General features: G+C 38.0%; 1 protein-coding gene across 3 annotated transcripts in view; it reads right to left on the reverse strand.

The window, feature by feature from the left end:
* The window catches only part of L3MBTL4 (L3MBTL histone methyl-lysine binding protein 4), a gene marked incomplete at both ends in the record, with an annotated part of 359,304 nt that overhangs the window by 331,392 nt on the left and 14,869 nt on the right, over positions 1 to 13,043 (reverse strand). For all 3 annotated transcript variants that reach the window (XM_080822147.1, XM_080822146.1, XM_080822148.1), the window contains one exon: positions 9,203 to 9,257. In XM_080822147.1, the coding sequence (XP_080678273.1) occupies positions 9,203 to 9,257 (55 nt within the window). The remainder of the gene's footprint in view (positions 1 to 9,202; positions 9,258 to 13,043) is intronic.

The raw sequence follows: 13,043 nt of genomic DNA on the forward strand, positions 1-13,043 counted from the left end.
TCAAAAGAGAAACTAAAAGTTTGGACTTCTAAGAGATAACATTTACCCTGGGCTCAGGACAAACCCACAGCCAGACCCCCAGGGCCCAGCCCTCTATCTGGGCCCACCTGCCTGCACGCTCTGGCCTGAGCTCTAGGAAAGGTTCTGTGTACTACACGATGACATTTTCAGTGTCAGTTAGATTCTATCTTAAAGGAAAGCTTTTTTTTTTTTTTTTTAATGTAGGGTTCAATTATACGTATGAAAATTAGTAGAGAAAAATAAGATTCTAGTCATGAACATTCCAAATGAATTTCTAAGGGATTCATCTGCTCTATGAAGTGAGCTACTGTACAAATGTAGCTTTGCACTTATATACTGAAACAACTAACAAGCAAAGCAGCAAGAATGCACCAGCAATTCCTATCTCCTTCTGGCCATGGAAGGAAATCCATGGGCACTTTGTGGAAGCCTCCGTGTCATATCCACACTGATCCCATGTATTGTCAAAACACGACTGTCACACTTGACTCTCCCCTGTGCTTTGTAACTTTGGGAAGTATACCCAAATGCAATGGAAGAGGGTCAGCCTCAGGGCTGGGAGAAGAACGAGGGTGCACAGCTGAATGCAGATCTCAAGCCTACCGTGAGATCAGAAAGTACCAGGCATGAAGAAAAGTGGGAGCCTTCAGATGACTTGTTAATGACTGGATTACCCCGAAACAAAAGAGCTTCAAGAACGACCTGCTTACAGGGGCACCTGGGTGGCTCAGTGGGTTAAGCCTCTGCCTTGGGCTCAGGTCATGGTCTCAGGGTCCTGGGATCAAACCTCACATCAGGCTCTCTGCTCAACAGGGAGCCTGCTCCCCGCCCCCCACCACCCTGCCTGCCTCTATCCCTACTTGTGATCTCTCTCTGTCAAATAAATAAAATCTTAAAAAAAAAAAAAAAAGAACGACCTGCTTACAGATGGTGTTCACCTGGGCGAGGCAGATAGCCAGCCAGCCTCGAGACATAAGCAGGACCCCCACACTCAGAACTCCTCACCACCCTGTCTGTTGGCCTTTTCACCACTTTAGATGCTACTCATTTTCTCCCAATCTCATCTTCTAGAATGGTATCATGTTCTTCTTTTCATCCTCCTGGCCTTCTCCTTCCCCTTCTCTTTCCTTCCTGTCTTCCCCTCCCTTCCCCTGTTCTAAAGCCCTATGTGACAGAACAGGGAGGCATCCACATGGGAGGATGCAGGGGTGAGGGGCTATAAGGAAAAAACCCACAAGTGGGGGAGTCCAGCACAGAGTCTGACAACTTGGCAGGGTGAGGGGATGTCACCATGGAAGGATGCAATAGCATGGAGCAGGGGGTGGAAGAATCCTAAACATGGTGTTGAGGGCATCCACTTGGGAAGCTGGCCCAGAGTGTAAAGTCAGAGTCCAAATGGGGCAAGGAGGGCGCCCCCTGGATGGACAGCCTGATGCAGAGCATCCAAGGCCAGTTAGGGTGAGGAAGGTGTCCCGCAGAGGAGGGTCTGTGCAAAGGAGCTTGAGAATGGCATCTGAAGGGGACAGCCCAGGGTGGTAGAGCCTGAGTGAGGCAAGGTGGTCATACATGCCAGGGAGGGGGCGGTGGCAACAATGGTTGATTCAGCAAATGGCAAACATACTAAAGATAATGGGAGGATAAATGGAAGATTCAGCAAGTAAGCAAATATACTAAAGATAATGGGAGCTACATTTCTCACTGTCAAAAGCTGAAATTCAAATCTATGAAGGGGAAAACTAGAATGAATCCTGAACATTCAGCTGGAAATGGAGAGAGAGCTGTGAATTCATAGATTTCGAGATACAGAGAGAGACTGATATAAATAAAAGTACATGCTGGCATGAAGCATGTGTGTTTGTGGCATATAAATCTGTATGAATGTAGATGTGTGTGTATAAACATACAAAGAGATATTCCTTAATTCTGTCCAGGGAGAAGGCCTGGGAGCAATGACAGCCTAATAGCAATGAACACACTTAACCCCAGCCATGAAAAACAACCAGAGCCCTCTGGAGATATTACTGATTGGAGAGTATAAGATGAGCCTAAAACATCTTGAGTTACAAAATATGCAAGGGCTCAAAGAATAATACAGGCCTATCGAAAAGATACCAAAACCAACTTGAAGGGGCTCCTACTGGCCAAATGTCAGTCAATTTGGCACCAAAATACTGACAGAAATTGATTAAAATCCAATGAATAAAAAAACAAGGAACCATAAGTCCATATTCAAATAAATAAATTAGAAGAAAGGAAGGAAAGAGAGAGAGAGAGAAAGAAAATAAGTAAGGTGAAAAATAGGATATTTAGAGCTTCTAATTTCCTCTCTATAATACTTACTAATTTTAAAGGAACAACTGTAGCTTTACAGAGGATAGACCTGACAGACACCAGCTTAATCAAGAGATCAATGTAAGTTATCAGAAATGGGACAAATCATGATTGTGTGCCATCTGATAGGAGGCCAAAAGGGGAAAAAAGCATCACTTCTGTGATATTCCCCCAAAGATGTATAACTTGAGTCTAATCGTGAGGAAATATCAGACACATCCCAAAGGAGGAACGTTTACAGAATAACTGCCCTATGAGCTTCAGGAGTGTAAAGTTCAAGTCTGGGGAAACCTGAGGAACTGATCCAGATGAAGGAGCCTGGAGAGGCAGAAAACTAAATGCAGGCCTTGTTCTGAACCAGATCCTTTCCCACAAAGGGCACTGTCAGGATAACTGGGGAAACCTGGCAGGGGTCTGAGGCTTGCCTAGCAGTAAGGCATAGACTTTAACCTCCTGCCTGGGCAGGGCATGATCTTGGTTGTAGGACATACATACCCAAGCATCTGGGCGTGAGAAGGCATCAGGATGGCAATGTACTCTGTATTCCAGAAAGAAAAAAAAAAGGTCTCTGAGCTGTACTTGCAGTTTTTCCATAAGTTTGAAATAGTTCCAAACTGTTAAGAAATGTAGTTAAAGAAGAATGCTTCACTCAACGGTGCTAAGAGAGCACAGGGAGATGAAGTAGTCATTAAACACAGGCATGTCAGCAAATAAGCCTAGAGTCCAAATCAAATATTTCACAGGGAAACCGTTTAGGTTCAAAAGAATATTGAAATGCCCTCAAAGAAACAGCTTTAATCTCAGTAGCAAAAGATAATTATGCTGAACAAAAATCAAATATGCTTTAAAACAGCAAAGCACATTAGTGGAAAGAATCCTTTGGTTAAACAAAAGTCTCTGGTTTTAGGAACAGAACAAGGAAGACCCTCAGGAGGAGATGGTGGCTGGCTGCAGTCGGGCCCTCCTTAGAGCTATGAGGCCTGCAGAGCCTGAAAGCCTCCCTGACACCTCCACAGGAACTAAGTACTCTCTGTGACACCTCCTTTTGTTAAGTCAATCCAAAAGTCAGAACCCTCAGTCCCTTTTCCAGAGTTCAACATTTATTACCCACGAGGGATCTCCAAAAACAGAAGTAGGAGAGACTCCTCTGCAGGACAGCTGAAGAACATAATCTGGAGGCTTTCTCAGGAAGTTATTTAATGCGGTAAAAATTTTAATATGATGTCTGCTTTCATATAGTACAGAATTCAACGTGGCCCATAAAAACTCTTTATGAATAATTTTTATGAATACAGGCCCTTCCTCTATCTTTGCACTTTATATAGTTTTATTAATTGGTATCATCTATTGACTGACCCCCAGAAGAAAATAAATGTGCTTCTTTCCTTTGTGAGAGTGTATATTCACAGCACCGCTAATTCACCTCGAAGTGTCAGAATACTATAGGGAGGTTTGGCAACTTGTCTATTTAAGTTCAAAGATTAGCTCACTTATAAACCACTCTTCAAGACCAAATAAATTATTTGAAAATATATACTAAAAACTATTTTTTTACAGAGTAGTATTGTGTGTGTGTGTGTGTGTGTAGAAAACTTTTTAAAGTGCATCTGAACACATTTTGTTAAAGTTTCCCCCCAAAAAGGTCTTTTAGTTACAAAGAAGTCCCCTGCTTATCCTCCAGTGACAGTTACATGGCTCAACGAAAATGTAATTCCTTACATTCAAAGTTGCCAAATACCTAAACATTTAACTATCCATTTATTGACAATAAACGCCATTTATAAAAATAAGAACGGACTAAAGTAAGATTGATTTGGTTTTCCCTTTGCTGGTGTTGCTTTCCACTCTTAGGTAAGGAACTACATTGGTGAGAATGAACAGACCGCTCACAAAGTTTTTAAAATGTGGGTATTATTTCCACTGACATACAATTACTTTGTAAGGTAGTATTTCTGTCATTACACCCAGAAAATGAACTAGTTACTCTAACAAAAGTACAATGCTCAAAGGACCATCTTTGAATCTTTCAGAATCATTTAGTGAACCATATCCCCCAGCACCAAAACTACTCCCTGAAAGTAAGTTAAGCACTTTTGGAAGCTGTGCTAATTCTTCTTCAGGCCATTGAGCTAATTAATCCTTCAGAGCGCTAGTAAATTATTACCTCAGTATACTAAATGATAAATCCTACCAGCCGGATTGGACATGATGACATGCCTTTTTAAAAGATACCCAATTTAAGTGGGAGACAAAGCATATTGTATAACTTAATTTTTAAAAGCCAAATGCCCTAGGGTATGCTGAGAGAAAACAGAAGAGGGAGAAAAACATAAAATAAGCAAAGTAGAGAAGATAATGCTGTTCTGAGGGAGCCAGCTACTTGGATAAGCCAGAAGAAGAGGCCTCCAGGCAAAAGACAGCAAAAGGTCTAGACTGCACGTTATTATTTTTTAAAGATTTTATCATTTATTTCAGAGACAGAGAAAGTGAGAGAGAGAGCGCACTAGCAAGGTAAGGGTCAGAGGGAGAAGCAGGTTCCCCACTGAGCAGGGAGCCCAATATGGGGCTCCATCCCAGGACCCTGGGATCATGACCTGAACCAAAGGCAGACCCGTAACTGACTAAGCCAACCAGGTGCCACAAGACAGCATATTCTGTTGGGCCAAAGCAAAACGGGGGGAGGCAGGGTTCAGTGGCAGGTGCCGGTCAAAGTGCCAGGTGCCCAGAGGCCTCTAATGATAATCTGGAGAAAAAACATTAGTAAAAAAATCGGTGGAATTTGAATAAACTAAGCAGTTTGTTGACAGTGATGTACCAACGTTAATCTCTTAGTTCAGACAAATGTCCTACAGTCATATAAGATACGGATGTTAGCAGAAACTGGGTGAAGGGCATACAAGACTACCTGTACTATGCAACTTTTCTCAATCTAAAATTATCCCAAAATGAAAAGTTTACTTACAAAAAAAAGAAGAAATCCAAAAACAGACATTCCAACAGCATCCTCTACTCCATAAACTGAAGTTTTTATGTTCAGAAGTTTCCAAATTAATTTTTCAATATTTACCTGACTGTACCATGATTACCTACTAATTGCCAAAAAAAACCCCACAAACAAAATAATAAACAAAATAAACAAAAACCTTAGAAATTATAGAAAGCATTCTTTTATTTCACAACTTAGAGATAATAATTATTAACATCTTTCTTTCCATGCTATAGATAGGTGATTTTTTTTCAACCATCACTGAGATTACTCACCTGAGCTTTTTTCCTCCTTAATATGTTACCATAAGCTTTCCCTCCCATGTAATTTAATTTTTTTCCAAAGCACTTAAGTGACCACACAACTGTCTACACACAGTTGTACCATAATGTTTTACCTATTCGAAATTCATAGGACAATTACATTATTCCCAGCTCTTCTCCATTTATAATCAGTACCACAACCAATAGCATATGCATACCTTCAATGCAGATGGCTTACTTCACTGGGAGAAATTCCAAAAAATGGAGTTCCAGAGTTGAATGAAATGTTTATTTAACAATAAATGCCAACAATATGTTCCCTAAAACAGTGGAACAACTTGCACTCCCAAGAGCAGCGTATGGACAGCCAGCTCCCCTAGTCCACCAGCAAGTGGTGTCGGCACATTTTTTAATTGTTAATTAGGAGGCTAAAAAAATGTTCATCATTACATTTAAATGTGTATTTCCTTGCTTTCTAGTAAATTAAATGTATTTAACACATTTCTGCTTTAGCTACTTTTATTCCATCTTCCATGAATTGCCTGTTCATGTCTTTTGTCTATTTCTGCACTGAGATCTTAGTGTATCTCATTATTTCTTCTAAATCCATTGTGTGCATGGACCTTCAGTCAGTAGTTGTGGTAAATATTTGCTGGTTTATTTCCATTTTAATTTTTATTATGATGTTCTTTGATGTACAAAGTTTAATTTATATATATTTTATATATATTATATATAAATATATTTATATGTATATAAATATATACATATATTTATATATTATTTAATTTATATATATATCATTTTCCTTTATAATTTCTTCTACTCTTTTTATGTTTATAAAGACCTCACTGCCCCAACACTCAACCAAAAAAATACTAGCATTAGTTAAAAAATAACACTTAAAATTTAGAAGGGAAAAAGCCAGATCACTCATCCAACAAAAGAAATGAGCTGTTTTTATCTTGGAGACTTCAAATGTGGAGGTCTGGGATTACGGAGTGATTGATAATACTAACTGGATACCTTAAGTCATAAATAATTATTAACAAATAATACTTACTAAAACAAACCTTTTCTTAGAGGTATCCAAGACAATTGTTAAAATTTTTGGATCACCAGGAATACTCTAGCTCAGAGAGTTTCCAAAAGAACCAAACAAAATTAATTCCAAGGCATGACTATGTCAGGAAAAATCTAGTTCAGTTAGTTCCCATGGACACAGACGGCTGGATTACACAGCATTAGCACCTTGATTATGAGCAGTTATCTTTCCCATCACATTTCTTAGCAAGATTCATTTTCTCTATTTTTGTCTTAATAGCTACAAAGAAAGGAGGATGTTAAGTAACAGGTAAAGCAGAAAGGACATAAGCTTTAGAATTACTAGATGTGAGCTTAAACCCTGGATCCACCATTCACTAGTCCTCTACCCTAAAAAAGTCAAAGGGCCTCTCAAAGCTTCATCATCTATAACACACGACAGTATTAGGGCACAGATTGTGCTCTCAGTAAATTATTGTGTAATGATTTCCAAAGAAATGTCTTCCTTGTAAAATCAGGACAAAGAATTGTGTTTATTTTTTAATATAATTTTCTGTTTACATATAAATATGTATGTATTAAATTTTTTTGCTTTTCTTTTGTTATTATTTTTAAGACATAAGTAAGGGACTAAATCTTTTGTCTTCCAAGAAGTCTGCAGAAAAAGAATTAAATAATTTTCAGAAATTAGAGGAAGAAAATCTTCACTGTAATATTACAATAGGCAATTTAGAGAACAGTTTCCTTCATCCCACTAAAAGCAGGACCTCAAAAGCCCCCTCAAATAATTTAATTTCCATTTCCACTAGCAGTCTTTTGCATCTGTATGCACAAATTAATCCCATCCTTCTTCTAAAGATGTACCTATGGACAATAGTTGGGACAAACAGCAACAACCTCAGATTTGAGAATAAACCACAGGTGAAACTTTCGATAATGGACCACTAACCATAAAAACTAGTCTGACAATGGAAGAACAAGAGCAAAAAGGCACTTCCAATAAAACTGAAAATACTATTTACAACAAACATATATTTGGCTGTAATGAAACTATAAATACTAAATTACTAAAAAATCTAAATTTTGAGGACCAAACATTCTTAAATTGTTGGTCTAAGTGCATCTTCTTTTTCTAGAATAAATGTTATAACCATGGAATAGAAGAATCTAGAATAATTTGCATTAGAGTGAAAACATACCTGCAGAGGAGAACAACAACATTATAAATCACAACCTCTCTCTTACAAAGGAAAAAATAATGTTTAAAAAAGCCCCGCTGTGAGGGCCAGGTACAGTCCAAATTTATTTCTAGAATTCCAATGTTGCATAACTAAAATGTATCTCAATGGAGCTGAACATTAAGTTACATAATTATAAAATTACTGTATTCTATTTTGCTTTTTCAGCAAAGAACATGACGAGACTGTCTGACAGCAAGAGAAGAAAAGAATTTAAAGCAGCATATTTTGCTTAGAGCAGAAAACAACTTTTATTTTAAAAGCATTTAGATGGATGATCACGAATTTTCAATATTTTGTCCCCAAACTGAACAATATAAAATGGTCTTTAAAAACCTCAATTTTTGCTTGTCATTTTTTTCAAGGTATTTTTAGTTGTTTCCATTGTTTATTAAAAAAAAGCTTATTCAACAAATGTTAAACATACTTTTAAAAGATCATTAGAAAAGATGTATCAAATGTATATGTTTCCTTCCCATGGAGCACAAATGTTGGAAATTCAACTATATTTTACAGAAAATTTAATAGCAGGTGTCTGCTTGTATAGTAATAATCATAAAATAATGGAATATATATTCCAGGAAAATACCATCTGCATTTGTTGATTTAAACAAAAAACATCAGAGGGGAATCTGGCTGGCTCAGTCATCCGACTCCTGATTTCGGCTCAGGTCATGATCTCACCATTGTGAGATCAAGCCCTGTGTTGAGCTCCGCAGTGGGCATGGAGCCTGCTAAAGGGTCTCTCCCTCCCTCTTCCTCTGCATGTCCCCCACTTGTGCTTTCTCTTTTAAATAAAAATAAATAAATAAATTTAAAACATCAGAGAATTAGCTGAATATTAATAAGCTGTTATCTAAAACCTATTGATGTATTAACCATAATGAGGGATATTCAATTTAGAGCAAATGTGCAATCTCCTCTAAAACAAGACTTCAGTGGAAGAGCACAAATGCAATCAGTAGAAGATGAAACTACTCTGGGAAAAGCTCAAGCAAAGAATTACACTAAACTAAGTAGCATTGCTTATTGTCTTGTTCTCAGGGAAGGTTTACAAAACGGAAGTTGTTTTACTTACAGCATTTTTAAAAGGCAAATAAATGAGGCCAGAGCTTCAGCATTTTTCTTGCTGTACATATCTGGAAATCTTAGATGACTCTGATAAAGTCTCCAGAACAGTATGTAACAGCAATGACAACAAATGATACTACGATTACAAGCTTAATTAATAAACCTAAAACAACAAAAGCAATCTAATAAAAACTTCATTTAAAAGTTATTCATTGTGTACTAAAATTGTAAATGATGGGGATGATTACCGTGACTCAATGGGGTAGCACCATCTCTGGGCTTCTTATCTTCCTCAGCTTGCTCCTAGAAAACAGAAAATGTGGCTTAGACCATATTTTTGGATAACTATTTGACACACCAGAAATGAACTTCTCTGTGTGCAGGAAGCCACGCCATGAAAAGCACTGTAACAACAGGGACAGTATATCAGCAGCCAGGTCCTTGGGTGGGTATGCAAATCCCAGAGGCACGCCATGATCATTTGGACATGGAAGAAATCCTTTATTACTGTCTTAATTTGTTGCTGGCTAAAATAGGAGAGAGATTAAGGTTCAATAACAGTTAATACTGAAGTGGATAAAGGCACCTTCTTACTGCATGGATGTGATAGTCATGCCAGAGGCAGGCTGATGGAAGAGGCAAGTCCCACACCACAGTCAAGTCCTCCAACATATGTCTTCCTTCAACCTACTGGCACCTACGACAGATTATTACGACTCAGTCCAGATTACATTATCTAATTTTAGACAAACTGACCTGCAAAGTAGAGACAAAGGACTTCAAAGATTCCTCTGAAAAAGACCACAGATTGAACATGACAAACACCACAAGTGCCCAACAAGAACATGGCAGAACTTCTCTCTACAGAGCAAGAAATTCATCAGACACACTCTCATAGACACTCTGGAAGGAAGGTGGACCACCTAACAATGACTAAGGGGATAACTTTTTTTTGAAAGATACTCTGTACCATTGGTCTATGTGTCTGTTTTTCTGCCAGTACCATGCTGTCTTGGTGATCACAGCTTTGCGGTAAAGCTTGAAATCAGGCAACATCATGACCCCAGATTTGTTTTTCTTTTTCAACATTTCCTAAGTGATTCAGGGTCTTTTCTGGTTCCATACAAATTTTAGGCAGGCGAGACTTCTACCACTGAACCACCAATGCCCATATAAATTTTAGAATTATTTGTTCCAGCACTTTGAAAAATGCCATTGGTATTTTGATCAGAATGGCATTGAAAATACAGATTGCTCTGGGAAACACAGACATTTTAACAATGTTTATTCTTCTGATCTATGATCATGGAATGTTTTTCCATCTTTTTGTGTCTTCTTCAATTTCTTTCATGAGTGTTCTGTAGTTCCTCGAGTACAGATCCTTTACCTCTTTGGTTAGGTTTATTCCCAGGTATCTTATGGTTTCTGGTGCTATTGTAAATGGAATCGATTCTCTAATTTCCCTTTCTATGTTTTCATTGTTAGTGTATAAGAAAGCAACTGATTTCTGCACATTGATTTTGTATCCTGCCAAATTACTGAATTGCTTTATGAGTTCTAATAATTTGGGGGTGGAGTCTTTTGGGTTTTCCACAAAAAGTATCATGTCATCTGTGAAGAAAGAGAGTCTGACTTCTTCTTTGCCTATCTGAATACTTTTTATTTCTTTTTGTTGTCTGATTGCTGTTGCTAAGACTTCTAGTACTATGTTGAACAACAGTGGTGAGAGTGGACATCTTTGTCATTTTCCTGATATCAATGGGAAGGTTCTCAGCTTTTTCGTTGAGAATGATATTTGCTGTGCATTTTTCATAGATGGATTTTATGAAGTTGAGGAATGTTCCCTCTATCCCTATACTCTGAAGAGTTTTAATCAGGATAGGATGCTGTATTTTGTCAAATGCTTTTCTACATTGAGAGGACCATGTAGTTCTTCTCTCTTCTCTTATTGATTTGTTCTATCATATTGATTGATTTGCAAACGTTGAACCACCCTGGCATTCCAGGGCTAAATCCCACCTGGTCATGGTGGATAATTTTTTTTAATGTACTGTTGGATCCTATTAGCTAGGATCTTGTTAAGAATCTTGACATCCAAATTTATCAGGAATATTGGTCTGCAATTCTCCTTTTCGATCGGGTCTTTGCCTGGTTTGGGGATCAGGGTAGTGCTGGCTTCATAGAAAGAGTCTAGAAATCTTCCTTCTGTTTCTATTTTTTGAAATAGGTTCAGGAGAATAGGTATTATTTCTTCTCTGGAGGTTTGGTAGAATTCCCCAGGGAATCCGTCATGTCCTGGACTTTTGTTTTTTGGGAGGTTTTTGATCACTGCTTCAGTTGGTCTATTCAGGTTGTCAATTTCTTCCTGTTTCACTCTTGGAAGTTTATAGATTTCCAAGAATGCATCCATTTCTCCTAGGTTGCTTAACTTATTGGCATATAGCCGTTGATAATAATTTCTGATGATTCTTTCTATTTCCTTGGTGTTAGTCGTGATCTCTCCCCTTTCATTCATAACTTTATTAATTTGGGTCTTTTCTCTTTTCTTTTGGATTAGTTTGGCCAGTGGTTCATCAATCTTATTAATTCTATCAAAGAACAACCTTCTAATTTCGTTGATGTGTTCTACTATATCTCTAGTTTCTAACTCATTGATCTCTGCTCCAATCTTAATTATTCCCCTTCTTGTGGGTGGGGTTGGCTTAATTTGTTGTTGATTTTCCAGTTCTTTAAGGTGTAAAGAGTGTTTGCGTATTCAGGATTTTTCAGTGTTTTTTGAGTGAGGCTTGGATGGCTATGAATTTCCCCCTTTGGATTGTCTTTGCCATATCCCATAGGTTTTGGACCGATGTGTCTTCATTCTCATTGGTTTCCATGAATTGCTTAAGTTCTTCTTTGATTTCCCGATTGATCCAAACATTCTTGAGCAGGATGGTCTTTAGCTTCCAAGTATTTGAATTTCTTTCAAACTTTTTCTTGTGATTGAGTTCCAGTTTCAAAGCATAGTGGTCTGAGAATATCCAGGGAATAATCTCAATCCTTTGGTATTAGTTGAGACCTGATTTGTGACACAGTATATGGTCTATTCTTGAGTATTCTGTTGTTTTAGGGTAGAATGTTCTGTATATATCTATGAGGTCCATCTGGTCCAATGTGTCATTCAAAGCTCTTATTTATTTGTTGATTTTCTGCTTAGAGGATCTATCTCTTGCTGAGAGTGGCGTGTTAAGATCCCCTACAATTAACATATTCTTACCAATATACTATTTTGATTAACAGTTGGCTTATGTAGTTGGCTACTCTCAGGTGGGGGCATAAACATTTATAATTGTTAGATCTTCTTGTTGGATAGACCCTTTAAGAATGATGTAGTGTCCTTCTGTATCTCTGGCTACAGGCTTTAGCTTAAAATCTAATTCAACTGATATAAGAATTGCTACCCCAGCTTTCTCCTGAGGCCCACTGGCATGAAAGATGGTTCTCCATATCTTCACTTTCAGTCTGGATGTAACTTTAGGTTCAAAATGCATCTCTTGTAGACAGCATATGGATGGGTCCTGCATGGTACTGGCACAAAAACAGACACAAACACCAATGGAACAGAGTAGAGAGCCCAGATATGGACCCTCAACTCTATGGTCAAATAATCTTCAACAAAGCAGGAAAAAATATACAGTGGGAAAAAAGTCTCTTCAATTAATGGTGCTAGGAAAATTGGACAGCTATATATAGAAGAATGAAACTTGACCATTGTCTTACATCATACACAAAGATGAACTCAAAATGGATGAAAGACCTCACATGAGACAGGAATCCATCAAAACCCTAGAGGAGATCATAGTTAGTAACCTCTCCAACACTGGCCAGAGCACTTCTTTCAAGACAGGTTTCCAAAGGCAAAGGAAACAAAAGCAAAAATGAACTTTGGGGACTACATCAAGATAAAAAGCTTCTGCACAGCCAAGGAAACAGTCAACAAAACAAAGAGGCAACCCACGGAATGGGAGAAGATATTCGCAAATGACACTACAGACAAAGGGTTGATATCCAAGATCTATAAAGAACTTTTCAAACTCAACACACAAAAAA

The sequence above is a fragment of the Martes martes genome (genome assembly GCF_963455335.1).
Source record: "Martes martes genome assembly, chromosome: 13".
Taxonomy (NCBI): Eukaryota; Metazoa; Chordata; class Mammalia; order Carnivora; family Mustelidae; genus Martes; species Martes martes.